This window comes from Dendropsophus ebraccatus, chromosome 9 (genome assembly GCF_027789765.1).
Source record: "Dendropsophus ebraccatus isolate aDenEbr1 chromosome 9, aDenEbr1.pat, whole genome shotgun sequence".
Classification (NCBI taxonomy): Eukaryota; Metazoa; Chordata; class Amphibia; order Anura; family Hylidae; genus Dendropsophus; species Dendropsophus ebraccatus.
In genome coordinates, this window is record NC_091462.1 from 109,088,625 (window position 1) to 109,116,603 (window position 27,979).

At 46.9% G+C, this 27,979-nt stretch overlaps 1 protein-coding gene across 1 annotated transcript; it reads right to left on the reverse strand.

The window, feature by feature from the left end:
- Positions 1-738: 738 nt before the first annotated feature.
- On the reverse strand, positions 739-27,943 carry UBN1 (ubinuclein 1). Its single transcript, XM_069984298.1, has 18 exons — positions 27,805-27,943; positions 21,502-21,914; positions 20,574-20,663; positions 20,302-20,394; positions 18,412-18,546; positions 13,875-13,960; positions 13,314-13,734; positions 12,707-12,777; positions 12,313-12,442; positions 10,723-10,841; positions 9,309-9,431; positions 8,913-9,056; positions 7,903-7,953; positions 7,010-7,052; positions 4,636-5,679; positions 4,309-4,549; positions 3,119-3,211; positions 739-2,680 (listed from the first exon to the last, which is right to left on the reverse strand). Exons 2-18 carry the CDS (start codon positions 21,730-21,732, stop codon positions 2,610-2,612), a joined length of 3,186 nt encoding a protein of 1,061 aa, XP_069840399.1. The 5' UTR covers positions 21,733-21,914; positions 27,805-27,943; the 3' UTR covers positions 739-2,609.
- Between the last annotated feature and the right edge of the window lie 36 nt (positions 27,944-27,979).

The window sequence follows — 27,979 nt, forward strand, 5'->3', positions numbered from 1 at the left end:
TACCTTGTAATGACAGATGAGTCCAAAGTATCACCATTCACTGGTTGTTGTAACATTGCCCTATTACCAAGGCTTGCTAGTGATGCCATGTACCCCTAGCCAAAAAGTACAGTGGGAGCCATTAAAAGGCCCAAAAATTCCTAGGGCCACTTTAATTCACTATCAGCATTTCTCTGTATGAATAAAATACTAGTGCCTCCTGCTACTACAAGGCTCATCATGTCCTGACAAGGCTGAAAAACTAAAGTAATAATCTTATTTTTTTTTTAAATACATGGGATTATTGCTTTAGCTTCTGGTGTATGCTAGAACAACATAGGCATCAATAAGGATGCGTACATATCCTATAATCCAGCATTTGATAATCCGCATTCACTGTGAATTTTCACCAGGCTTTCTCCCATGATAATCCAGAACGTCAAGTCCCAGTGATGCAGAGTCAAAGAATTTTACTGCCTGTACACACATAAGTAGGTATACACCCCATACTATAAATAAGATGGCAACAACTGGTGCATAGAAAAATCCTGCATTTTAGTTCAGTTTTCACATAGTTGAATATGTCTCACTCCATTTTTGCAGCGTTACAAATAACTTGAGGGAGTACAAAAAAAAAAGTATAAAATATACAGTATAATGAACAGAATATGTGCATAGGAGGCCTGTAAACTTATGCAACAGAATGGTCTGTAATGTTCCGATGCATCTAAAGGAATCAATTTTGTAATTATTCTAGAGTAAAAAAAAAAAAAAGTGTCACCATGGTTACAGACTACAAATAACTCCAGTTTGTAGTCTGACCCTGCATTCACACACAACTCAGCCTCCTGTTCTACTTCAATACAACAATAAACAAATGGCTGCAAAAGTCTAGACACCCTTTAAGCAGCAATTCCTCCATACTGGTTCCATACGCTGTGGTTTTCCTATCGGCATGATATTTAGGCTACAGTTCCATCAGGATATAGTCTGTGACTATAGGACATATTGGAGATGCAAGAACCCCCTTACATCAGGAATTCCTGGGATGACGCTGGAAAGGTTGTAGTGTTAGGCGGATCATACACTTTACGTCAGCCAAATAACTGGTTGTTATCTGTTACGGACTCTGGGGCCTTAAAGGGATACTGCGGTCTTATGTAAACAAATCCTAATCATAGCATAAAGTCTCTCTGTTTATCAATGTATCACCAAGGTCAGGGTTTCAGCTTCCTGTCAGTGAGTTTGCGTTTGCCTGGCAAGACCCCCAAACCTTTTGTTACAATGTATCAGTGTAGGAAATCCTCTGTGGGCTATATCCAATATAGCTAAGTCTGGGATCACACTGCGTTTTTGCAGTTCGTTTTCTCATTCATTAAATTTTTTTTTTGCAAAAAAAACAAAAACAAAAACGGATTAAAAAACAGTGTGAACCCAGCCTAAGCTGATAGATATAGGATCAGCATGGGTTTTAGCATCTGAATTTATAGAAGGATGTTCCCAATTCACTGACAGCAAGCAGATGATATAATAATTGCAAGGGTTGCCTTTGGAAGACAACCCATGTGTCTATACAGCTTACTAGGGCCTACCATAGAGGGGTGGATCCCCTGCTCAGCACCCCTTAAGAACCAGAATGAAGAGCCATCTTTGTATTACAAAGACAAGTGTTCATACGAATAACCCCCATGTAATTGTACATGACCAACGCCATGGATGCTGCAGGTGATACGTCTGGTTGGCTCCAGACCATGCTGGGAGCTGGAACCGAGGCTTAAAGTGATTCCTGGATTAAAGTTCAGACCCCCTCCCTATAAAACTGCACTGCAGCAAGAAGCCCTGGCATCCTATCAAAACCACTAACTAAATAGCAATAAAAATACACCCTCCCACTATACATGGTACGCAGCAGAAGCGCCAACACTCACATGACCGCAGCAGCAGAACAGTACAAAACTAGTGCAAGAGACCCGGCTCAGAACCTCCCGACTCCGGTTTGGTATCAGCTGAACATCTCCTCAGATCTGGAAATGATCAACCAGTGGTGAAGCTCCGCCTCCTGTGATGACATCACTGTTTTGGTACAATACATCATTTTTCAAATATATTTTTTTTACAGTCAGTTTTTGTAAGTGCCTCTCGGGGGGTGACCATGTAGTACTCAACATCCCAGGGACATGTGCCCTGCCACAGATCACCAGATTGTCATGACGTGGAAGACTTTTGGTCTGTAATGTTCTCCTTCCCAGAATCCTTTGCAATGGCTGCCATCCAGGATTTGTTAAATGTAATTATGCATGATTTGTCTCTTGGAGCCTGAAGAGTCTGTGGAGGGGGATGGGAGAGACGTCCACTCGTCTCTATTTACTCCCCGTACCTTATGCTAACCGTAACCAAAGTATGGTCAGCTGTGCATATATATTTACTGGCCCTCACCACAGAAATGGATAGAAAACCAGCAGAGGATACAACGGTATTGATCCCTTGTATTAAAAAAGAAAAAGAAAAAAGTGAGTTCTCATTTATACAAATATAAAGGCTGATGGCTCCACTTCTGCCACCGAGTAGAAAACAAGTGCGAAATGTGTAGGAAAGGCTGAGGTCAAGGTCTGGAATGGACGACAGGGTCCTCATGGGTTGTTCGGTCGGCTGGTTCTCATCTGGGAAGGCACGGTACCCTTTCCGTGAGTGTGTGCGCCATCTGCAGGACAGACAGAACAGCTTGTCAAACGGTGACACAGAAATACATGTATCCTCTTGCATAGCCTCTTGCTTCCACTTGGCCAGTGCTTTATAGCCAGTAGCCAACCATGTGGCCATGTCACGATACAACCAGTAAGGGCGGCTAGAACTGTGACTATGAGGGTTTTCAGCCACCACTATCTCCCCCTACCATGTCTGAGCCAGTGTCCATTGTCATTCTTTGAATCACCTGTAAGTGATTGCTGCCGCATACAGGTAAAAGAGTGGCACTGCAAGTATCCCCCATACACCCCGCTATCCCCTCATTCAGATGATTACAATAATGTATATAACAGCAATTGTCTGATAAGGTTTCTGTGTTTCTGTGCTGATAAGAAGCCTTTGATCTGCCCCCCCCCCCCCCAACTACATAGGGGCCTGTGTGACCTGACCGTACCTGTCTGTGCCGGCTGCTTGTGTCCAGATAAGACTGGGAGAGGAATCGGGCTGGAATGATGGCCTGTACTGGTATGCAGACCACCCAGGATATCTGGACGGAGAGAGAGAGAGGGCGGTGGCAAATTGTCAGAGATAGAGATTAAAAGCAAACCTTCTGCACGTTTCTGATACACAAGTCTTGACTCTTCTGCACCTGTCTGCTCTGTCAGTGAATGGAAACACAGCCCAATACTGACCCAGCCCTGATCCTACAGCTGATGGGATAGCAGACAATGCGCTCTGCAGCCCCGTATATACATAGGATTGCACTGACAGCAGGAGGTGAATGGCAAGTATATGAGAAAGGTGCAGAATATTCCAGTTATCACAGCCCTGTCCTTTGCTCAGTACGCATTATCACTTAGTGTTATGTCCTCTAACCTGTGGCTCCCATCATGGCCTAGACCTGACTAAACCAATGTTGTACAACTTTCAGTCCCCCCAGCTGCTGCAAAACTACAACCCCCCATTATTCCACAGACCTGACTGCAACTTATAGCTCTACAGCTATTGCAGAAATACAACCTCCATCATGCTCCAGACCTAACTAGACCAGTCATCTCCAACTTTTGGTTCTCCAGTTGTTGAAAAACTACAGCTCCCAACATGCCTCAGCCCTGACTAGACAAGCGTTCTGCAACATGGGGTTCCCCAGCTATTGCAACACTACAACACTCATCATGCCCTAAACCTGACTAGACCAGAGTTTCGAAATATGTGGCTCTTCAGCTGTTGCAATACAACTCTTCTTATTTCCTGAAAACACAGACTAAGGAGGCATTCACACACAGCATCTGTGATCTACACAATGTAAGAATGGCCTCTTAGGCCACATGCACATGTCCGTGAAATTTCTGGACCCACAGGCCTCTATTAGGCACTGACGCCCTTCAGTTTGTTTCCTGAAAGGTGTCTGTTCTGGAAAATAGTTTAAAATTATAAAGCCTGTCCAATTTTTGCTGGACAGCTTTGGGTGCACTGCTAGATACCCCAAGCTGGTGTTAACCTGACTCTTCAACTCAGGAACACAAAGTTAAATGCGGCACTGTGATTGACAGGGCGAAGAGCCATTAGCTCCCCGTCCTGTCAATCCCTCTTGTGGCCAGAGGCAGCATTACAATAGTTACAACGCTCTATGGGTACACTTACTTCTTGGTAGTCCGTGGTTGAAGGTGCCCGGGGCAGGCCCAGTGACGATGGCGTCTTTCGAAGCTCCAGCTTTAGGGGAAGGCTCAGAGGTGAAGGACACCACATGTAAGGGGAATGTGTGGATGGGGGAGAGCAGGCTCAGAGAGGTCGGTGCGGCCACCTTCCCTCCGTTTTGTTTGTAAGATGAGGTCAGGATGGTCAACGGGGCAGGGCCAAGCAACCCAGGTGCTAGATTTCCCTTCTGTGACATAAACCATATACACAACATTAAGAACCACAGCTCTGCTACACTGCACGACCATGTACTTCATACATTGTGCTACTTACATTGGATACTACATTTCCTCCTGCTTTAGCCACCATAGATGAGGTCAGTAACTTGGCCACGCCTTGGGTCCCCCCACCGGAGTCTTGAGGAGCCATCAGGGTCAGTTTCTGCAGTTTCTGTGGAGGGTGAGGAGGCTTTTTGATGGATGTTGTGGTGGGATTACGACTGGCAGATGAAGGGGGTTGGTTTAGGGACATGGTCACGTTTTGCCCACTTGCGTTCACCCCGTTTCCGTTCGGAGGAGTGGGGAGTCTGTTCACAGCTCCTCTGTAGACCTGAGCTCCCGCAGGGCCATGGCTGGTTGGGTGCTTGACTATGAGTCCTGGAGAGACGATAGGCTTATGACTGGTGGACGACGAGGGAGGAATGCCCTGGGGTTTTGGTGGCTTGGTTTGAGGGGCGAGTGGCTGCTGTGAAGGTGACAATGCAGACACTTTGGCTCCTCCTCCTTGGATAGGATGAGTAAAGCCCGCCTTGTTGCCTATCTGGTAGAGGTTCACGGAGGTCTGCACAGATGGGTTTGTAGTTTGCAGAGTCTTTGCGGCTTGGTGCTGGGACGGTTGCTTCTGCTTCTGCTGGGGATCGGGCAAGGGCCTGGGATTGGGCACAGGAGGGGCCATCTTCTTTTCTGAGCTCGTAACTGTAAACTTCTTATGGAAAATTGGCCGTGCTGATGCTTGTGAAGAGGTGGCGTTGGTGGTGACAGATAAGGGTGGGCACGGCTTCTTCTTCTCCTCCCTCACCATCATGGTGGGTTTCTCGGGACCAGAAGATTTCAAAGCGACAGGAAACTCAAAGGCCAGGCCAGAGTTTTTGCCAGAAAAGGCCGACAAGTGCTCTGAAACAGCGTCCAGAGAAGGAGGGTTGTGGATCAAATCTCCATCCAGTGAATTGTCCTGAGTGTGAGCGGACACTGGGGACCCCCCAGATGAGGACACCACAGAAGAAGGGCTGTCCTGAGCCAATGCTGGTGTGGTGACTGCAGAAATACGAGACTCCATAGAGGAACTGGGAGCGTTCTTCTCCTGCCTATTAGAAGAATCCTGTAACAGAAATGGAAGATATATAACATGAACATCGGGGAGCACAAGAAGCAGGACCGTTCTGTCAGACATGAAGCTGGACATGCGGCTAAGTTGCTGACAGACTCCTCTGGCGGCAGCTTATCTAGTCTGCAAACAAAAGGATGAGGCAGATGAAGCTCTGTTTCTCTCCTGACAACTGTCTTCATAAACATTAGACGGCTGACAGATTTCCACCTCAGGCCCCAATCACACATCCGTGTCACTTTGTACTGTAAGAAAATCCTGATCGGGAGGCTTCAGGAAACAATCAGGAAATGCCTTCAGGATTTCCTGATATGTACCAGCACCTCCATAATACTGAGTATAAGATGGTGGGAAAGCTGGGTGACCTCCATCATACTGAGCATAAGATGCTGGGAAAGCTGGGTGACCTCCATCATACTGAGTATAAGATGGTGGGAAAGCTGGGTGACCACCATCATACTGAGTATAAGATTATGGGAAAGCTGGGTGACCTCCATCATACTGAGTATAAGATGGTGGGAAAGCTGGGTGACCTCCATCATACTGAGTATAAGATGGTGGGAAAGCTGGGTGACCTCCATCATACTGAGTATAAGATTATGGGAAAGCTGGGTGACCTCCATCATACTGAGTATAAGATGGTGGGAAAGCTGGGTGACCACCATCATACTGAGTATAAGATAGTGGGAAAGCTGGGTGACCTCCATCATACTGAGTATAAGATGGTGAAAAAGCTGGGTGACCTCCATCATACTGAGTATAAGATGGTGGGAAAGCTGGGTGACCTCCATCATACTGAGTATAAGATGCTGGAAAGCTGTGTGACCTCCATCATACTGAGTATAAGATGGTGGGAAAGCTGTGTGACCTCCATCATACTGAGTATAAAATGTTGAGAAAGCTGGGTGACCTCCCTCATACTGAGTACAAGATGCTGGGAAAGCTGGGTGACCTCCATCATACTGAGTACAAAATGCTGGGAAAGCTGGGTGACCTCCATCATATAAGATGGAGGTTCCGGGTGCTTTCCTCATGTGCATCAAAAGCGTCCAGTATTCCAGCACTCCCGTAGAGTTAAATGGGGGCGTTAAAGCTGGAATTCCGTGAGAAAATCTGGATCAGGACAGAATCTTAAAAAAAAAAAATAAATCCTGATCTATTTTCCAGAATGGAGACCCTTCAGGATTAGTGTCGGTCACTAATCGAGGGCGGATTTTGCGGATGTGTGAAGGGGGCCTACATCATTAAGTTCAGCAGACACATGTCTAATGCCTTATGCATCACTAAAGGAAAGCTCTACAGTAACTATAAAAGACCCCATTACCTTTGCTTTTGATTTAGGTAGAATTACAGTTTTGTTCTTTGCCCTGAAAACAAATAAAGAAACAACCACATCACATCACATGAAAAGAAAGACAGAAACATGGGTAGGTAAGGGTTACAAGGCTGGAGCCACATGTCCTCCCCCAGGCTTTGATCATACGCTGTGCACGTGCCCCCCTGAGACGTGGGCCATGCCCCCTGGGGTACACACTGAGAAGGTCCATAAGGTCCAATAGTGTTCCCCAACCAGTTGCTTTACAGCTGATGCTAAACTGAAGACTGTCGGGACATAATGGGGGGTTGTAGTGTTGTAGTAGCAGGAGAGCCGCAGGCTGGGAAACACAGACCTCAGGTGAGACCTAACACTGTAACTAATCCCCAGCAGTGGGAGAAGAACCAGGAAAAGTTCTGAGATTCTGGATAACACAAGAGGATTTTCGTTCACTGACAGCAAACAGGGCTTTTCAGCACACAAGGATCTGTTCAGGACAATTTGGAGATAGAAGAGTCTATTGTATATGATATCGGGGGTGGGGTGGATTTTGTATCCCCCCCATATAACACAACAACAAGGTCGGAGACTTTGATCTTTAGCCACATGGCCTGTTACATTTCTCTATTTCTGCTGGAAAACAGGTTATGTAAGTGAACTTGGGAAATGTCACCACATTATGACTGCGAGATGGGCCCTGAGAGAATATCTGACAATTGTTGGGTGGTGGAAACCATGATTCAGGGAAGTTATTGTGGCCATGTGACCCAAGTCGCTGTGTGGCACTTCAGCACACTGACCACCTAGTACATGAGGCTGCACAGTCAGATCCAGGCCCCAATATGACCGATTATAACCACAGAGAAATCCCAGTTGATCCCCAAGTAATGGCGTATACTCACATCAGGGAGCTGAGCTGCGGGTACAGACGTCTGCTCTCCTTAAACAGCGTCCTGCAAGCAACAAAGAATGTGAGGAAGAGGAGAGGAAAACACCACAGCGCCATCATTACAACTAAGTACAGGACAGTCCGTCAGACTCCACAGGGATACATCTACTGCTGGGCTGTTGGGGTTGTTGCTTATAAACATAAGTACCAAGGCTGTGTGCTCCACCTCATGCACCGCACCGCCATACTGTCTCCAGATGGACCAGAGTTCACAAGTCGTCCTTTATGATTATTACAAATATGTGTCAGCCTTAAAGGAGTATTCCACTAAAATATAACTTTGATATGTTGCTGCCCATGGTGAGACTAACAATTTCTTCTATACTTATTTATTCAGTCTCCTTCCCCCAGTTCTGAGCTGCTGCTTTCTGCTAAAGATACAAAAATCTGTGTGTGAGCTTTTCTCTCTGTCTCCCCCTCCCTTCTGAGACAGCAGATGTAATCCCTGCCAGGCTGTATCTGCAACATTGTAGCTTCTTTGTAATACTGGGAGGTATAATTACTGTGAGTTCATTAGCAACTTGACCTCAGAATAACCCTCCCAGCATTACAAAGAAGCTACAATGTTGCAGATAAAGCCTGCCAGGGAGTTTTTTTTTACTACAGCTGTCTCAGAAGGGAGGGGGAGACAGAGAGAAAAGCTCACACACAGCTACTGCTTTCTGCTAAAACCACAAAAATCTGAGAACGGGGGGAAGGAGACTGAATAGATAACAAGTATGGAATGAATTGTTAGTTTTACCATGGGCAGCAACATATCAAAAGTTATGTTTGAGTGGAATACTCCTACAACCAGTCTCTACTACTATTACATTGTCCACAGGGGCTGTCACCCAGTGTCTACAGGCTCCACAATGGTACACGTCTAGTGTAATGTATCACCAGATGGGCCTTTCCTTCCAGGCGTGTCGGACAGCTGAGAGACCCCATCTTTATTTTATGACATTTTTTCGCCCCACATACCGGGCCTGCATCCAGCCTCGCGGCCACAAAGGCTTGACCTCTTCATCCAGGAAGCATTTTAAATAATCCTCCAGACTGGAGGAGCCGCTTCCCTCTGGCTCGTACATGTCCACCTTCATTCGCACCACCTGGCACAGTAGATGCCTGCAGAAAAAGTGTTAGGGCACAGTGAGAGGAGGCACAGACAGGGGATAAGGTGGGGGCAAAACAGTAGCAGACAAAATGCAGCTTGGTAGATCGGTTAAAGGGGTACTCGAGTTTACTTTAAAGAGAAAAAAAAAAAGCATAAAGGGGTATTTCTATCTTATCTTGTTATCCCCCTCTAATATAACAAACTCATCCCTGGGGGGTCTGATGTGGCGGTGCCTATGGTGCAGCCACACCCAGAGCCCTCACCTGATCTCCTCTGTCCACTGGAACTTCTTCCGGGGCCCGGCAGCTTTCTTGCTCCCCTTGTCCTCTTCCTCCTCCTCCTCAGAGGGTGTCTTCTGGTCCTTCTCCTTGTCTTCTGACAGCATCCTGACAGATTTAACAAAAACAACTACATTTGTAATCATAGTTGGGAGCATCACTTGATATCCTATACCACTATACTCTCTAAAGACGTCTCCTGGCAAAAAAGCCCCCCAGCACTTTACACTCATAGGCACCCTCATGCAATTTTGCATCAAATCATAGCTGAAAATCTGACCCAGGCAGAGATTTAGGCTCACGACACCCACTAAGTGAACAAGTTAAAGGGTCTTACCTGATCTGCCCCCTGGCCCTCTGCATATTTGAGAAGTTTAGTTTCCCTCCAATAGCAGCAGGATTTGACTTAAAGGGGTAGTGCGGCGCTAAAAAATTATTCACAGAATAACACACAATAATAACAATGTATGTTATGTCTGTGAATCGCCCCCCTACCGTGTCCCACCACCCCCGCCCGTGTACCCGGAAGTGTTGGTGCATTATACATTACCTGATCCGTGTCGCACATGTCCTCCATCTTGTGCCAAACGTCATCTTCGGCCGGCTGAATCGATGCCGCCGCCCCCCCTCCGCCGCATCATAATTGTGCTCAGCCGTGATTGGCTGAGCACAGTTATGCAGGTAATGTATAATGCACCAACACTTCCGGGTACACGGGCGGGGGTGGTGGGACACGGGAAGGGGGCGATTCACAGACATAACATACATTGTTATTATTGTGTGTTATTCTGTGAATAATTTTTTAGCGCCGCACTACCCCTTTAAACTTTAACAAAATCATGCAGCTACAAGTCATCAGGAGTATTTCTGCTCGCAAGTTATGATCGTGACTGACAACTACCCCTCTTGTCCTGCAAAGTATACTGGCAAGAGCCAGGGAGTTGGACAGGTAAGCTCTATTCTGCCCTCCAGACAACCCCTATAGGGGGCTTATTCCACGGAGCAATAATCGGCCACATCGGTGCGGCCTGTCTGAGCTGACAGACGGGATTTGTATTGTGTTGTGTTTAAACAAGGGCTGCAAGGACATCTGCAGCCCTCGCTAAACAATAATCGAGCCGTGTAATAGGCCCAGTAAACGAGCGCTGATCTAGCAGATAAGCACTCATTTACATTATCGGGCAGTGAAATAGAACCCTAATACAGATCTCTACATGCACAGATCTTTATAATGGCTCCAGAACTGAAGAGACTAAAAGTCTCAGAGATTCAGGTGCTGGTGAAGATCGGAGTAAGGGGCCTATTCCACGGAGCGATAATCGGCCGGATTTCAGGCTGTAAGAGAATGTGTACAGAATGGCGGTCAGTGAATGTGTGCAGGATTTGGACTCTCTCTTACCTGGCATATTTGGCTTGGTTGTAAACCTTTAACTCTGCATGATACTTGATGATCTGTTCTGGCATGGCCTTGGCCACCGCTTCTTTGAGTTTGCGTAGTGGCTCCCGCAATCGTTCACTCTGCAGTGACAGACAGGAGCAGATATAGAGATCTATATATGTGTATTAAATTAACAGGACTTTAATTTCTTATGGATTCATCATCATGATTCCTTCCCTGCTAAGTAAAAGGCAGCGTCATATGCAATCAATAACTACATCACCACTAGTTGTGCTAGCGATATCACGTCACATGACCTCACCGTCCACATGCTCTGCTCTATATGTGTAAAAATTTACAAATAGTATTCCCTTGAAGCTATGGGAAGCCCCACTCACTGCTGCCAGCTGCTCGCTCAGCCTGGGATCTCTAAATGGCCACAAGAGGTTGCCCTCTCCCCTAGTGCTACGGCACACAGCACAGTGTCACTCACGCCTACAGAGTGAGGAAGTGAACTGAATGCCGGAGGGCAGAAGGCAGGTAAGTAGTTTTTTTTTCTTTTTTTTAAATAATACCTAAAGCGGGATTTCTTAGAGGGGAAGGATGACCACAAACAAGGGCATTGCCAACACAAGGGGGGCTTACTACATTGAAAGCTTATCTACGGGGGTTTGTCTATTGGGAGAGGGGGATATTGCATGAGGCATTATCTATATAGGGTATTGCCTATAGGGTTTGATCACCTACAGTAGAGATTTGCCTATAGGGGAGCTTACTATAGATGGAATTACCAACTACTACTACATGGATGCACAGAGGTGGCCAAACTACTGTATAGGGGAACAGAGGGGACTGAATTACTATTTTTAGAGACAAAGAGTGGACCTTCCTATTATATGCGGGCACAGAGAGGTATAACTATTTTAAAAAATGCACAAAGGGGTCTATATACTATTTCAGGGCTCAAGGAGGAGCCAACTATTATATGGGGACCCAGATGGACCCAACTACTATTTGTGGACACAGAGGGATCTAACTACTATATAGGGCATGGAGAGGCCTAACTACTATATGGAGGCACAAAGAAGCCCTATACTACACAGGTGCAAAAAGGGGACCTACACTATATGGAGGAAAAAGGAGGGCCTATACTAAATGGAGACGAAATGTATTACATATATATATTATATATGGGCTTTCAGCGCACCCTTCTACTAGATTTAATTTGCTATGCTACCTTCGCTTTTATTCTAAGGTACCAACGTTCCTGTGTTTGGTTTAGCCATTCTGCTCAGCAGTGTCTGAAGCTTAGAGGGAACATTGGTTACAATGTGATGACATTTTGCTAGGTTACGCAGGGCTCCCACTGATCCTCAGAATTAAGGGGCCACCCTGAACGGTGGTGCCCACCAGGCTGTGCAGCTGCTGCAAACCCCACAGAAGTGACCACAGGCGCTTCCGGGAGGGAAAACAATGGAGAAGGCTGCATTCATTTTATTTTAAGACCCCGGCTGATTATACGGTGATGCCATGTCCTGTCCATCAATTTGTGTTCCTTATGGAAATGACGGGACTGATACTGGGCAGTGATGACTAAGGCGTAGGGCTCACCTGTTTATGTAAATAGAGGCGACTGGACCACTTCACAAGAGCGTCCTTACTACAGGGGAGGAAGGAAGAGAGATGGCTGAACACAGAGGAGCGCAGGCCAGAGCTCAGATCCCGGCAGAGCAGGTGAATACTTCCAAAAGAAAGAGGCAAAGTTAGTAACAGGTTAAGAGCTGCATTGTATGCATTTAACAGGAGGAGCAGAGCATGAATACAGAGGAGCACCACCTCCAGGCAAGCCCAGCCGGCACTCCCATCAACAGGGGGCTATTCCCATAACATTCCATTCATCCATCTTTAGCACTTCACTTATGAAACAGGAGGTGCAGGATGAATAGCTTTATCAGTATTACCCAAAGTATAGGTGTGACAGTGAACAACATCCCAATATACTCACTCTAGAAGAGCAGCATTCATCTCCAGGGAATACAATTTAATCTTCTTGTCTCCATCAGGTGTCTGGAACCACTGGTAATGGGGAGAGAAATAAGAATTCTACATCAAATATATCATCATCATAATGAAGCAAAACAATGCGCGATACGCGAGGGCAGCATAAACCAGTGACAGAAATGCTGAACAGATTGGTGTATTACTTACATCATTCTGTTCAGCCGTTCTCCTAGTGTGCAGGAGAATAGGATTCTTACCACACCCCTCCCCCCGCTGATTGACAGTTGGCTGCCTATACACAGCATGGATAGATAACTGCCAATCAGCAGCTGGTGGGCAGAGTTTCCTGCTTCTCATGAATATCCAGGACTACTGAGCTCATGCACCTAATGGAGAGGACTACTTATTGTCCATGTTATTCAGGAGGAGATCTCTGGATCAGCAGCACAGAACAATGTAAGTGATACATCATTCTGTTCAGCCTCTCTGTCACTAGTTTATGCCACCGTGAGATAGGACAGCATAAACCTGCTGACAGAGTCTCTTTAAAGTGATCCTGTCACTTGGGAATACATGGGTGATGCTCCCAGCAGCAGTGGGACGGGTTTTACCTTTGTAATCTCCTTTATTCTCTTCTCTATTGGAGCTGGCAGACCCTCTAGGATAGATGGCGGCTTCTTAAACTCCTCCTTAACAGTTTCCCCTGTTTTCTTAAGAGGGACGTCCAAGCTTTCCAGTTCCTTCCCAGTCAAGGACTCCATGGTGTTGGTGGCCTGGACAAGCTGGCCCTCAGACGCGGTGGTGGGCAGTAAGGGATCTGGTGCTGGCTCGGCCTCTCGTGAGGGTGGCGGGGGCAGGGTTGGGGCAGTCGGAGTTGACATTTTGGGAGCAGTGGTTGTAGTGCTGGTTATGGCAGATGTTGTCCATTTTTCATAGGTTTTCTTATCCCTTTCAAACTTTGCCAGCATCTCCTGCAGATTGGCCAGCATCCTCTTCTTCTTCTTGTCCTTCGTGCCATTCAGAGCTGTGAAACTGAGAGAGGAAACAGTTGGGGTGTCATGTAACATGAGTGCAGTGTTGTGGTTATGTGGCGGTATTTCTGTAACAGGCAGGTGACCCCCACACTGCGATGCACTCCTGGCCTAATAGTGAATTGCTATCCTATATCTTACCCGGCTTTTGAGAATTTACTTTTCTTGCTCTTTTTTTCTTCCTCTCGTTTTCTTTTCTTCACTTTGTCTCCTCGCTCCTTTATTTTCTGGCGGGAGGAAAGAAAAACATCTGTTACCTGCTACACGGAGCTGGGCAAATTTCAACGTGGACCATGCTACATTACTTATCCTATAGTCATTATAGATTCTAGTGACCCCACCAGCAGAATAGTGAGTGCAGCTCTGGAGTATAATGCAAGATGTAACTAAGGATCAGTACAGGATCATTAATGTAATGTATGTACACAGTGACCCCACCATCAGAATAGTGAGTGCAGCTCTGGAGTATAATAAAGGATGTAACTCAGAATCAGTACAGGATAAGTAATGTAAGTTTACAACTTTTAGGCTATGTTCACACTGTGACGGTCTTTAACATTTAATGCCAAAAGACTTAAAGGGGAACTCTGGATAAGAAAAACTTGTTTTCTATTAAAAGTACATTAAAAGTTAAATATGTGTGTCTACACAATGTATTACTGGTAGCTGATAGAATGGTAGCTGATAGAAATCCAGGAAGTGAAAAAAAAATGGCCCCTGTGCCAATCCACATTGTCCTTCTCCTTCTGCTTCCCCCCTAGGAGACAAATCTTCCATACCTCTGTCTCACATTGTGTGTGTTTACTGAGATCAGGCTGATGATACAGACAGGGGGCAGTGCGTGATGTCACAGGAGGCTTGGCTGGATCCCCCAATCCCCTGTGTGATTCACCATCTCTGACCGGCCAGAAGCAGCTGCTGCACTGGTTTCTCTAATTGTGCAGAAGTGTGAAGTGAAATTAGGGCTGTGTTCACACATGTTGGAGTGTCATTGCAGTACTGCAGCGTATTTACATAAATGATGCAGTAACACAAGTAAATAATTCTAAACAGCAGAGAGGATCAGAGCCTTATTGTGGGGCTCAAGTTCAAAGATAACAGATGCTTGATCATAATATGTGCAAGGAAATGAAAAGAAAAAAAAATTCTAAAAAGTTCTCTACTTTATTCCAATATCAGCGTTACAGGTAGAGAATACTGGTTGGTGTTACAGATAGAGAATACAGCGTGCTGTGTGGTGTTACAGGTAGAGAATACAGTGTGCTGTGTGGTGTTACAGGTAGAGAATACAGCGTGCTGTGTGGTGTTACAGGTAGAGAATACAGTGTGCTGGTTGGTGTTACAGATAGAGAATACAGTGTGCTGTGTGGTGTTACAGGTAGAGAATACAGCGTGTGCTGTGTGGTGTTACAGGTAGAGAATACAGCGTGCTGTGTGGTGTTACAGGTAGAGAATACAGTGTGCTGTGTGGTGTTACAGGTAGAGAATACAGTGTGCTGTGTGGTGTTACAGGTAGAGAATACAGTGTGCTGTGTGGTGTTACAGGTAGAGAATACAGTGCTGTGTGGTGTTACAGGTAGAGAATACAGTGCTGTGTGGTGTTACAGGTAGAGAATATACTGTGCTGTGTGGTGTTACAGGTAGAGAATACAGCGCTGTGTGGTGTTACAGGTAGAGAATACAGCGTGCTGTGTGGTGTTACAGGTAGAGAATACAGCGTGTGCTGTGTGGTGTTACAGGTAGAGAATACAGCGTGCTGTGTGGTGTTACAGGTAGAGAATACAGCGCTGTGTGGTGTTACAGGTAGAGAATACAGTGTGCTGTGTGGTGTTACAGGTAGAGAATACAGTGTGCTGTGTTGTGTTACAGGTAGAGAATACAGCGTGCTGTGTGGTGTTACAGGTAGAGAATACAGTGTGCTGTGTGGTGTTACAGGTAGAGAATACAGCGTGCTGTGTGGTGTTACAGGTAGAGAATACAGTGTGCTGTGTGGTGTTACAGGTAGAGAATACACTGTGCTGTGTGGTGTTACAGGTAGAGAATACAGCGTGCTGTGTGGTGTTACAGGTAGAGAATACAGTGTGTGCTGTGTGGTGTTACAGGTAGAGAATACAGTGCTCTGGTGTTACAGGTAGAGAATACAGTGCTCTGGTGTTACAGGGAGAGAACACAGCGTGCTGTGTGGTGTTACAGGTAGAGAATACAGTGTGCTGTGTGGTGTTACAGGTAGAGAATACAGTGTGCTGTGTGGTGTTACAGGTAGAGAATACAGCGTGTGCTGTGTGGTGTTACAGGTAGATAATACAGCGTGCTGTGTGGTGTTACAGGTAGAGAATACAGCGTGCTGTGTGGTGTTACAGGTAGAGAATACAGCATGCAGTGTGGTGTTACAGGTAGAGAATACAGCGTGCTGTGTGGTGTTACAGGTAGAGAATACAGTGTGCTGTGTGGTGTTACAGGTAGAGAATACAGTGCTGTGTGGTGTTACAGGTAGAGAATACAGCGTGCTGTGTGGTGTTACAGGTAGAGAATACAGTGCTGTGTGGTGTTACAGGTAGAGAATACAGCATGCTGTGTGGTGTTACAGGTAGAGAATACAGCGTGCTGTGTAGTGTTACAGATAGAGAATACACCGTGCTGTGTGGTGTTACAGGTAGAGAATACAGCGTGCTGTGTGGTGTTACAGGCAGAGAATACAGCGTGCTGTGTGGTGTTACAGGTAGAGAATACAGCGTGCTGTGTGGTGTTACAGGTGGAGAATACAGCGTGCTGTGTGGTGTTACAGGTAGAGAATACAGCGTGCTGTGGGGTGGTACAGGTAGAGAATACAGCGTGCTGTGTGGTGTTACAGGTAGAGAATACTGTGTGTGCTGTGTGGTGTTACAGGTAGAGAATACAGCGTGCTGTGTGGTGTTACAGGTAGAGAATACAGCGTGCTGTGTGGTGTTACAGGTAGAGAATACTGTGTGCTGTGTGGTGTTACAGGTAGAGAATACAGCACTGTGTGGTGTTACAGGTAGAGAATACAGTGTGCTGTGTGGTGTTACAGATAGAGAATACAGTGTGCTGTGTGGTGTTACAGATAGAGAATACAGTGTGCTGTGTGGTGTTACAGGTAGAGAATACAGCGTGCTGTGTGGGTGGAACCACAATGAAATCATAAATTACTGCAAATAATTCAGTAACACAATGAGACTGCAATGTGTGAACACAGCCTAGATGTTTTGCAACAGCTTTGGGCGGGAATGTGCAGGGTGGAGGGCTGTGATAAACAGCTGAGGGAAAGCATTGAGGGAACCTGTAGTACTGTGTACAACTCATAAACCAGGAGGTGCGGAAACACCAAACAGAACAAAACCCCCCAAACAAATGGATTTTTGGTAGTTTCAAAACTGGGATAGATAGGTAAGTAATGCTTTATGCTTCTGCAGAAGTTTAATTTTTTTAACCTCTACCTGGAGTTCCACTTTAAGCAAATATTCATGATCATTATGTGTGGCCGTCTTTTGGCGTTAAATGGTGGCTGTCCAAAATAGCCATCATTTCGACACAAACACAGCCTTACAGGTAGATTATATCAATGTATAAACTGAACAATGTAATTTAAATCAACTTATGTTAGAAAGTTATATACATTTGTAATTTACTTCTATTTTAAAATCTCAAGTCTTCCAGTACTTATCAGCTGCTGTATGTCCTGCAGGAAGTGGTGTATTCTCTCCAGTCTGACACAGTGCTCTCTGCTGTCACCTCTGTCCGTGTCAGGAACTGTCCAGAGCAGGTGAGGTTTTCTATAGGGATTTGTTGCTGCTCTGGACAGTTCCTGACATGGACAGAGGTGGCAGCAGAGAGCACTGTGTCAGGCTGGAAAGAAAACACCACTTACTGCAGGACATGCAGCAGCTGATAAGTACTAGAAGACTGGAGAGTTTTAACCCGTTCAGGACTGGACTGATTTTGGCCTTCAGGACCAGAGCCCATTTTTTTTAAATCCAACCTGTCTCACTTTATGCGGTTATAGCTATGTGATCATATAACTTTTCTTTCTGATTTTGAGACTGTTTTTTGTGACATATTGTACTTTAGGGTAGTGGTAAATTTTGGCAGATATACAAAACAGTTTGTGAAAAATGCAATTTTTCCATGAAATAAAAAAGACAAATTAGCATTTTTCTCATTTTAAATTTTCTGCAGTCACCATACAGGTTTAATTATGTAATAAATTTACTGCCAGCATCATTACGCACGTGGCAACACTAAATATGTGTATTTTTTTTTTCACCATTATATGTGATTTTTTATTTATTATTAATATTTTTTGTGTGTGTGTATTTTTTTTTTTTACACTTTATTTCATTTTCCCACCACGGGGAGTGGACTGTACTGTACAATTGCCTGATTACAGGCATATTGCTGATCTGCACTGCAACACAATATGCCTGTAATAGGCAAAGCTGATCAGACTCAGCCTTGGGCTGAGCCTGATCAGCTTCCGTAGCTGTGACACCAGGAGGCTTTGGGGAAGCCTCCTGACGTCACAGCAACCATCGGGGCTGCGTGATCTCACCGCACAGCCCTGATGGGGGACGAAGGGAGCATTCTCCCTTCTTGCAGCGCTATTCGTACTAAAACATTTATGGGCTATAGTCCAGGTTTGGGAGCAGATGAGGGATTTTACCTTGGGAGATTTCTTTTTCTTCTCCTTAACCAGTTCATCTTCAGATTCTGATGCTTGTCTGAACTGCAGTGTTCCCGAGTTGATGTAAAATCCTCCATACTTTGTGGTCAGGGAGGCTGGAACAAGTTCATCGTACTGAGGGAATAGCGGGCAAGGAGGGAAACCGGGTGAAGAGATAAGCATCCAGAATCTGACATAAGAGCACAACCAGCCGACATGTACATCCATGACACTAAGGACTGTATTGGACACCTCTGTAAACCAGTGCTGATCACTGACTGATGCTGATTTAAAGTGTCACTGTTTAATTTTTTTTATTTGCAGAAATCAATAGTACAGGCGATTTTAAGAAACTTTGTAATTGGGTTTATTAGCTGAAAAATGCATTTTTGTCATGAAAAAGCAGTTTGAAGCTCTCCCCCCTGTCTTCATGGTTCTCTAGGGAGAGGGGAGGGGTGGAGGGAGATGAGGCACCAAAACAGGACAACAAAGTTAATTTACAGCTACATCACCAGGCTCTCTCCTCTGATGTCAGCACTGACCTCTCTGACCTCGGAATACCGGCTTTTACACAGGTGCCGCTGTGTAATCCTTTGTTCTCTGCTGGGGACTAATCTCCCTCCTCCTCTCTCCATAGATTACACAGGGCTCGACTGATGTAAAAGAGTCGAGATTTCCTGATAATGAGCAGTGAATGAGAGAGAGGAGAGATGGGGGGGACCTGGGGAAAGTCTTTTTGAATGCAGATAATGGCAGATTTGCCTAAAAATCCCAATTACAAAGTTTCCTAAAATCGCCTGGACTATTGTTTAAAAAAAAAAAAAAAAAAACCATAAATCAAATTGCAGCCCCGTACGGGATTCCGTCCGGAGTGTATACGATGTGTATACGCTCTGGCCAGGATCCCATACAAGAAAAGGCAGTTGCACACCGTACAAAGTACGTCCGTTGTTGCCGATGACAACAATGGCCGTACTTTTACATAGTGTGAACATAGGATGGCCGTCATTTAACGCCAAATAATTACCATTGTTTTCAAACAATGGCCGGAGTTTGCCATTAAATAACGGCCATCCACTCAATTGCAACAGTCTTTGCAATAGCCTTTCTGTTTTTTAATCAACTCCTGGTTTTGGTTGCAAAATACTGAGCAAAAATACCATGTGGGAACATATTTGTAGGCTGCCTTCTCGCATTTGTGGTTGAAACCACAGCCACCATGGGCTCACCAACAGCCGTGAGATTTTACCAGGATTGATCAGCAATATTACGCAGCTATTAATACAAAGCACGATCAGCGAATAATCTTTTGTCTGTTGATCACAGGAGGATATTGGCCTGTTCATCTGATAATCGCTGCATGTAATAGGGCCCTAACAATGGAGTCTGATGCTTCCTGCACAAACCATTGCACTCTGGGAGAGGTAGCGTTCTTAGATTACCTCACGGTGTTTGGTGTTCATATCCAAACATGCAGATGACCAAGCTTTGTACAGACATTGAACAAGCAGGGAATATGATTTCAGCTCTGGAGTCTTCAGAACTGTTAATTCTGCCAGTACAAGCCCATTTATCCACCTACTTCCTCTCTATTTGATTTACCTAAACATATTTTTTTTCCTAGTTATAATTCTTTAGAGACGGATTAAGATTCCAGCATAATTCTACCGCCTGGAATCCCAAAGGATCCAATACAGATAATTGTTCGGGGACTAGGAGAGGGAAATAGCAGAAGTACTGCACAGGTGTTCAGTAAGCCTCATGGGGAATCTACATTCTGTTGTGATAAAGTCCACAGACAGCAATGCAGGGGACAATGATAATATTACCTGTGCTGTCACACCAGTCCATACACACATTCATACAGGCTTTCAGGGGCTGACAACTTACTGCCTCTGAGTTGTCGATGAATGAATCAGACTCATCATAGCCGTAACCCATGTCAATGAGATCCTGTGCACGATCCCTGCGCCGCTTCTTTCCCTATAGAAAGATAAGGGGTTAAGGTGAGGTCCATGGAAATCACAATGTAGCCGCGAGCCAATATCTTACTGACTCCCTGTCTACATCTGACATGAACACTGCCATAGAAAACTCCTGCTATACACAGAGATATATAGAGAGTTCCTATGGATCAGGGTCTGAGTGTTCAGGCCACTTACATATTTCTCCTCATACTTCTTGGATAACGCTTCCACTTCCTTCCTCTCAGCATCGTCGTGGTTGAAGGGATTTGACTGGATCTTCTGAGCCTGAAAATCGAGAAGGACAAAAAAGTATTAGCAGGAGCTGATCCCAAAATAGACCCTGAATGTATAATAAATGTAAAATATATAATAAAGAGTAACACGGCCACTCATGCCTATATAGTACACACATAAATAATACATCATCCTGTACTGATCCTGAGTTACATCCCGTATTATACTCCAGAGCTGCACTCACTATTCTGCTGGTGGGGTCACTGTGTACATCCAATACATTACTGATCCTGAGTTATATCCTGTATTATACTCCAGAGCTGCACTCACAATTCTGCTGGTGGGGTCACTGTGTACATACATTAGATTACTGATCCTGAGTTACATCATGTATTATACTCCAGAGCTGCACTTACTATTCTGCTTATGAGGTCACCGTGTACATACATTATATTTAGGGATGGTACGAACCCGAACCCTCGGTAATAATTCCCGCTGTCTGCCTGCTCCGTGCAGCGGGCGGACCGCCTGGAAAACTGGGATACAGCCATAGCCATAGGCTGTATCCCAGTTTTCCAGGCGTTCCTCCCACTGTATCCGCCCGCTGCACGGAGCGGGCAGACAGCGGGAATCTGCTGCCGAGCGTTCGGGTTCATACGAACCCGAACCTCGGCAGGTTCGGACCATCCCTAATTGTATTACTTATCCTGTACTGATCCTGAGTAACATCCCGTATTATACTCCAGAGCTGCACTCTCTATTCTGCTGGTGGAATCACTATGTACAGTGCAGCCTTCAGAGCTGAAATCTCCCAGTGTATCCTGCTTGTTCAGAGTTGGCCCAGCACTTGCTCCGGTCATGTACTGCACAGCAGGGGGGAGGCTCTTACCTTCTCAGCATGTTTATTGTTGTTTCCCTGCAGTTTACGTAACAATTCTGGATAGACGAATTCTGGGCACTTCTTCTGATTGGGCTCAAAAAGAGTCAGCGCAATGCGAACGGTGGCGGCCACTGATGTCTCTGGGTCCCGGTCATTGTTCCGTGGCTTCTTAGGAGAAGACGGCTGTAAAGCTGCATTGGTTGAAGCACTGGATAGCGGCACCCTCCGGACTTCGGTCATGGTCTCCCGTAAAGTTAGGAACGAAGGCTCAGAGTATCACCGCCATTGTGGTACAAGGAAAATCAGGGAGCAGCTGGATGGGACTCTGTAGACTGTACGCAGCTCCTCTAACCGATGGCTCTAACTGAGAGGATACACATGGCCGGAAGGTTCTGCTCCTCTGGCATCATTGCAGCTACACCCTGTGAGGAAACAATCACAGCTACAGATTAGGATGTATGAACTCTGCCCCCTGTGGCCCTCATAGCCCTCCGCCATGATGGACACTGCAGCACTAATTCTCTACACTGCCTGATATTAAAGGAGTAGTCACATGAAAAGCAAGTGCTGTGGATTCTTCATGCTGAAGGCTCCTGGACCCCAGACCGGACACTGAGGGCCCCTGGACCCCAGACCGGACACTGAAGGCCCCTGGACCCCAGACCGGACACTGAAGGCCCCTGGACCCCAGACCGGACACTGAAGGCCCCTGGACCCCAGACCGGACACTGAAGGCCCCTGGACCCCAGACCGGACACTGAAGGCCCCTGGACCCCAGACCGGACACTGAAGGCCCCTGGACCCCAGACCGGACACTGAAGGCCCCTGGACCCCAGACCGGACACTGAAGGCCCCTGGACCCCAGACCGGACACTGAAGGCCCCTGGACCCCAGACCGGACACTGAAGGCCCCTGGACCCCAGACCGGACACTGAAGGCCCCTGGACCCCAGACCGGACACTGAAGGCCCCTGGACCCCAGACCGGACACTGAAGGCCCCTGGACCCCAGACCGGACACTGAAGGCCCCTGGACCCCAGACCGGACACTGAAGGCCCCTGGACCCCAGACCGGACACTGAAGGCCCCTGGACCCCAGACCGGACACTGAAGGCCCCTGCACCCCAGACCGGACACTCAAGGCCCCTGGATCCCACACCGGACATTGAAGGCCCCTGGACCCCAGACCGATTATTCCACGAAACCATTCCACATTCTGTTTCTCTGATACATTTTTGGGCCAATTTAGTGATAGGTAACATTATTCCAATGTACTTGAAATGTGTTAAAATAAAGAGATGTGCTACATGGGCGCCATGGGATATGCCACTAAGTTAGGCAATGGTTGTTAGGGAATACAGCACTAAGGTAGGGGAGAGTTGCTATGGGATGACACTAAGGTAGGTTCTGGTTGCTATGGGATACAGTTGTTATGGTATATGACACTAAGGTTGGGGACAGTTACTATAGGATACATTACTAAGGAAGGTAACGGTTACTATGGGATACAGCAGTATAGTAGCTGACAGGTTATAAGATATACACCACTAAGATAGGTAATGTTTGCTATGAAATATAGCACTAAGATGATGGTTGCTATGGGATATATCACTAAGGTAGATGATGGTTGCTATGGGATATATCACTAAGGTAGATGATGGTTGCTATGGGATATATCACTAAGGTAGATGATGGTTGCTCTGGCATATTTTACTATAGTAGTTGAAGGTTGCTATAGGAGATATCACTAAGGTAGGTGACAGCTTTAAAGGAGCACTACAGGATACATTACTATGGTAGGTACGGCTGTGACAGGACACGGCAGCCGCCACACACAGTATATAACGGGGTGACAGGACACAGCAGCCGCCACACACAGTATATAACGGGGTGACAGGACACAGCAGCCGCCACACACACAGTATATACGGGGTGACAGGACACAGCAGCCGCGACACACACACAGTATATAACGGGGTGACAGGACACAGCAGCCGCCACACACACAGTATATACGGGGTGACAGGACACGGCAGCCGCCACATACACACAGTATATAACGGGGTGACAGGACACGGCAGCCGCCACACACACAGTATATAACGGGGTGACAGGACACAGCAGCCGCGACACACACACAGTGTATAACGGGGTGACAGGACACAGCAGCCGCCACACACACAGTATATACGGGGTGACAGGACACAGCAGCCGCGACACACACACAGTATATAACGGGGTGACAGGACACAGCAGCCGCCACACACAGTATATAACGGGGTGACAGGACACAGCAGCCGCCACACACACAGTATATAACGGGGTGACAGGACACAGCAGCCGCCACACACAGTATATAACGGGGTGACAGGACACAGCAGCCGCCACACACAGTATATAACGGGGTGACAGGACACAGCAGCCGCCACACACAGTATATAACGGGGTGACAGGACACGGCAGCCGCCACACACAGTATATAACGGGGTGACAGGACACAGCAGCCGCCACACACAGTATATAATGGGGTGACAGGACACAGCAGCCGCCACACACAGTATATAATGGGGTGACAGGACACAGCAGCCGCCACACTAGTGATGCACGATGCACTGAAATAGCGATACTACTATTGATATTTCGGGCAGAAAAACGGTTCGGTACCAGCATTTTCTGGTATCGAAACTTCATGTTAAGTTGCGCTATTACACAACTTAACATAAAGTATAGTTCAGAGAACATGGCCAGCGGCCAACTGAGCGCCGGCTATGTTCTCTGGGTACTGCCCCCTGGTGTCCCCTCCTCCGCCCGCGCGCTCTCAGTTCCCGACGGCGCAGAATTCAAATAGCCGGCACATAGCGATTGCTAGTGTCGGCTATTTGTACATGCCGTTGGCACAACTGACAGCGGCATTTAATCACTCCCAAGCCGCTCCGTATGCAGCAGAGTGCTGCATATGGAGTGGCCCCCACTGCTAACGACTGCGGCCCGCGATCCCGCGGGTGGCAGTCATTTAACCATTATCATTATATATATAAAGCTAGTGGGCACCACTAATAATCATGGAGTGCTAAACCAATGCATATAAGTAGTACATCATCCTCTCAAAAGAAAAAAAAGCATATGCACAAAAAATAGTAGCACATCACAAAAATCTTTATTATAACACTGACATGGATACAAAATACCACATAAATATATGAATGTACAGGAGTAGTAAAATGAGGGAGACAACACCCCAAATACTGCTCTACATTAAAAACACTAAAATGTCCCCATAAGTCCTGCTGGTGTTCCAGCCGGGACTAATCTACCACTCTGACTCTGGACCGTATGTACAATAACAAAAATCCAACATCTCCACCTAGACAGAGACCCAGTAAAACAAAAGATAACCACAAATAATGGAGCATAGGAAAAAAAAAGGAAACTTGGAAAAGATCACCATATACAGTCCAACAGAATGAGAGTCAGATGGGATAAGGAATCACCCTGACCATTTTTTGTGCATATGCTTTTTTTCTTTTGAGAGGATGATTTAACCATTATCAGTCTCCCCACCCCGGGACCGACTGGTGCAGCGGTGTCCCCCGCACCCTCCAGTACTCTACCTTCCAGGAGCCGCCAGTGCAGCGGGGGTCCCCCGCACACTCCAGGACCCGCTAATACAGCGGGGTTCCCTGCACCCTTTAGCTCTCCCACCAGGACCTGCCGCTGCAGTGGGGTCCCTCCACAATCCTGTCGCCATCCCCCCTGTCGCCGGCAAAGTGGAACAACTCCCAGCATATCTTTTTGTGGGGAGTTGTGCACAAGGAGGTACGCTGGGAGTTGTATCAGGAGGCTGCTGCTGCACTACAACCCCCAGCAGCATACCTCGTTGTGCACTAGTACAACCCACAGCATACCTCTTTGTGCACAAGGAAGTATGCTGGGAGTTGTAGTGCACAAGGTGGTATGCTGCTGGGAGTTGTTGTGCCAGGAGGTTGCTGCTGCACAACTGAAACTCCCACCATACCTCCTTGTGCACTACAACTCCCCACAAGAAAGTAAGCTGGGTGTTGCAGTTGTGCATTAGCAGCCTCCTTGTGCACTACAAGTTCCAGCATACCTCAGTGTCCACTACAACTCCCAGCATAGCTTCTTGTGGGGAGTTGCAGTACACAAGGAGGTATGTGGGGGTTTTAGTGCACACGAAGGTATGCTGGGAGTTGTTGTGTCAGGAGGTTGCTAACGCACAACTGCAACCCCCAGCATACCTTCTTGTGGGGAGTTGTAGTGCACAAGGAGGTAGGTTGGGAGTTGCAGTTGTGCAGCAGCCTCCTGCCACAACATGCCAGCATACCTCCTTGTGCACTACAACACCCAGCATACCTCCTTGTGCACTACAACTCCCAGCATACCTTCCAATGCACTACAACACCCAGCATACCTCCTTGTGCACTACAACTCCCAGCTTACCTTCTTATGTACTACAACTCCCAGCATACCTCCTTGTGCACAACTCCCCACAAGAAGGTATGCTGGGACTTGTAGTACATAAGAAGGTAAGCTGGGAATTGTAGTGCATAGGGAGGTAGCTGCGAGGTAGAGGGGAAATAAGTGTTTTTTTTTTTAAAAAAAAATCATGATAAAGGTTCCAATAATCCCCCCCCTTTTCCCCTTTTTTTTCTCAAAATAAGTGAAAAACAAAACAAAGGAACATACATGTATTTGGCAACCATTGCATGCATAATTGTCATAACGATAAAATGTATCAAAGTGATCAAAAAGTCAGATAAATAAAAACGTTGTACATAGGGGCATCATATTCGCAGTCTGGGCAAGGGGGAAATTACAGTATATTTGTATTTTTACAAGTTTTTTTATTCAAAACTTTATTTAGTATCGAATTAGTATCGAGTATCGAAATAAGAAAGCTGGTATCTGTATCGAACTTAAAATTCTGGTATCGTGACATCCCTACGCCACACACAGTATATACCGGGGTGACAGGACACAGCAGCCGCCACACACACACACAGTATATAACGGGGTGACAGGACACAGCAGCCGCCACACACAGTATATAACGGGGTGACAGGACACGGCAGCCGCCACACACACACACAGTATATAACGGGGTGACAGGACACAGCAGCCGCCACACACAGTATATAACGGGGTGACAGGACACAGCAGCCGCCACACACACACAGTATATAACGGGGTGACAGGACACAGCAGCAGCCACACACAGTATATAACGGGGTGACAGGACACAGCAGCCGCCACACACACACAGTATATAACGGGGTGACAGGACACGGCAGCCGCCACACACAGTATATAACGGGGTGACAGGACACAGCAGCCGCCACACATAGTATATAACGGGGTGACAGGACACAGCAGCCGCCACACACACACAGTATATAACGGGGTGACAGGACACAGCAGCCGACACACACACACAGTATATAACGGGGTGACAGGGCACAGCAGCCGGCACACACACACAGTATATAACGGGGTGACAGGACACAGCAGCCGCCACATACACACAGTATATAACGGGGTGACAGGACACGGCAGCCGCCACACACACAGTATATAACGGGGTGACAGGACACAGCAGCCGCCACACACACACAGTATATAACGGGGTGACAGGACACAGCAGCCGACACACACAGTATATAACGGGGTGACAGGACACAGCAGCCGCCACACACAGTATATAACGGGGTGACAGGACACAGCAGCCGCCACACACAGTATATAACGGGGTGACAGGACACAGCAGCCGCCACACACACAGTATATAACGGGGTGACAGGACACAGCAGCCGCCACACACAGTATATAACGGGGTGACAGGACACAGCAGCCGCCACACATAGTATATAACGGGGTGACAGGACACAGCAGCCACCACACACACAGTATATAACGGGGTGACAGGACAGCAGCCGCCACACACACACAGTATATAACGGGGTGACAGGACACAACAGCCCACACACACAGTATATAACGGGGTGACAGGACACAGCAGCCGACACACATAGTATATAACGGGGTGACCGGACAGACACAGCAGCCGCCACACACATCGCACACGCCGCTCTCCTCACACTGAGGCCAAACCGGCCACTGTGCTACATTTTATAAACTTGGGTCACTCCATTACGAGCATGGGGGGAGGAACAGTCCACAAATGTCCAAACACAGGGGTTGACCCAACTACCCGGAAGTGCTCTCGGGCACTGAACCCAAGTTACTGTCGCCATCCCTGTGACCTTCTGCCGGCTCCCACCACTCCCCGGTAAACTCACCGCAACGCTCTCCAGTCTTCGGTGCTCGTCGGTATAATCACGTGCTCCGGTGAAGCGGTAGATTCCCCCCCCCTCCACCTCTCTCCTCCCCTGTCGTACGTCACGTGACTACACCATCCTGGACGACGACAAAAACAACAACAAGCGCTGACAGCCGCACGCCGCCTCACGTGAC

Excerpts from the sequence above, each read along its gene's own strand:
- UBN1 (XM_069984298.1), bottom strand. The coding sequence starts at position 21,732 with ATGACCGAAGTCCGGAGGGTGCCGCTATCCAGTGCTTCAACCAATGCA. Across the intron at positions 12,778-13,313 it reads GAATAAAGGAGATTACAAAG|TGGTTCCAGACACCTGATGG; the intron begins GTAAAACCCGTC and ends CCCCATTACCAG. Across the intron at positions 5,680-7,009 it reads TACCTAAATCAAAAGCAAAG|GATTCTTCTAATAGGCAGGA; the intron begins GTAATGGGGTCT and ends TTTCTGTTACAG.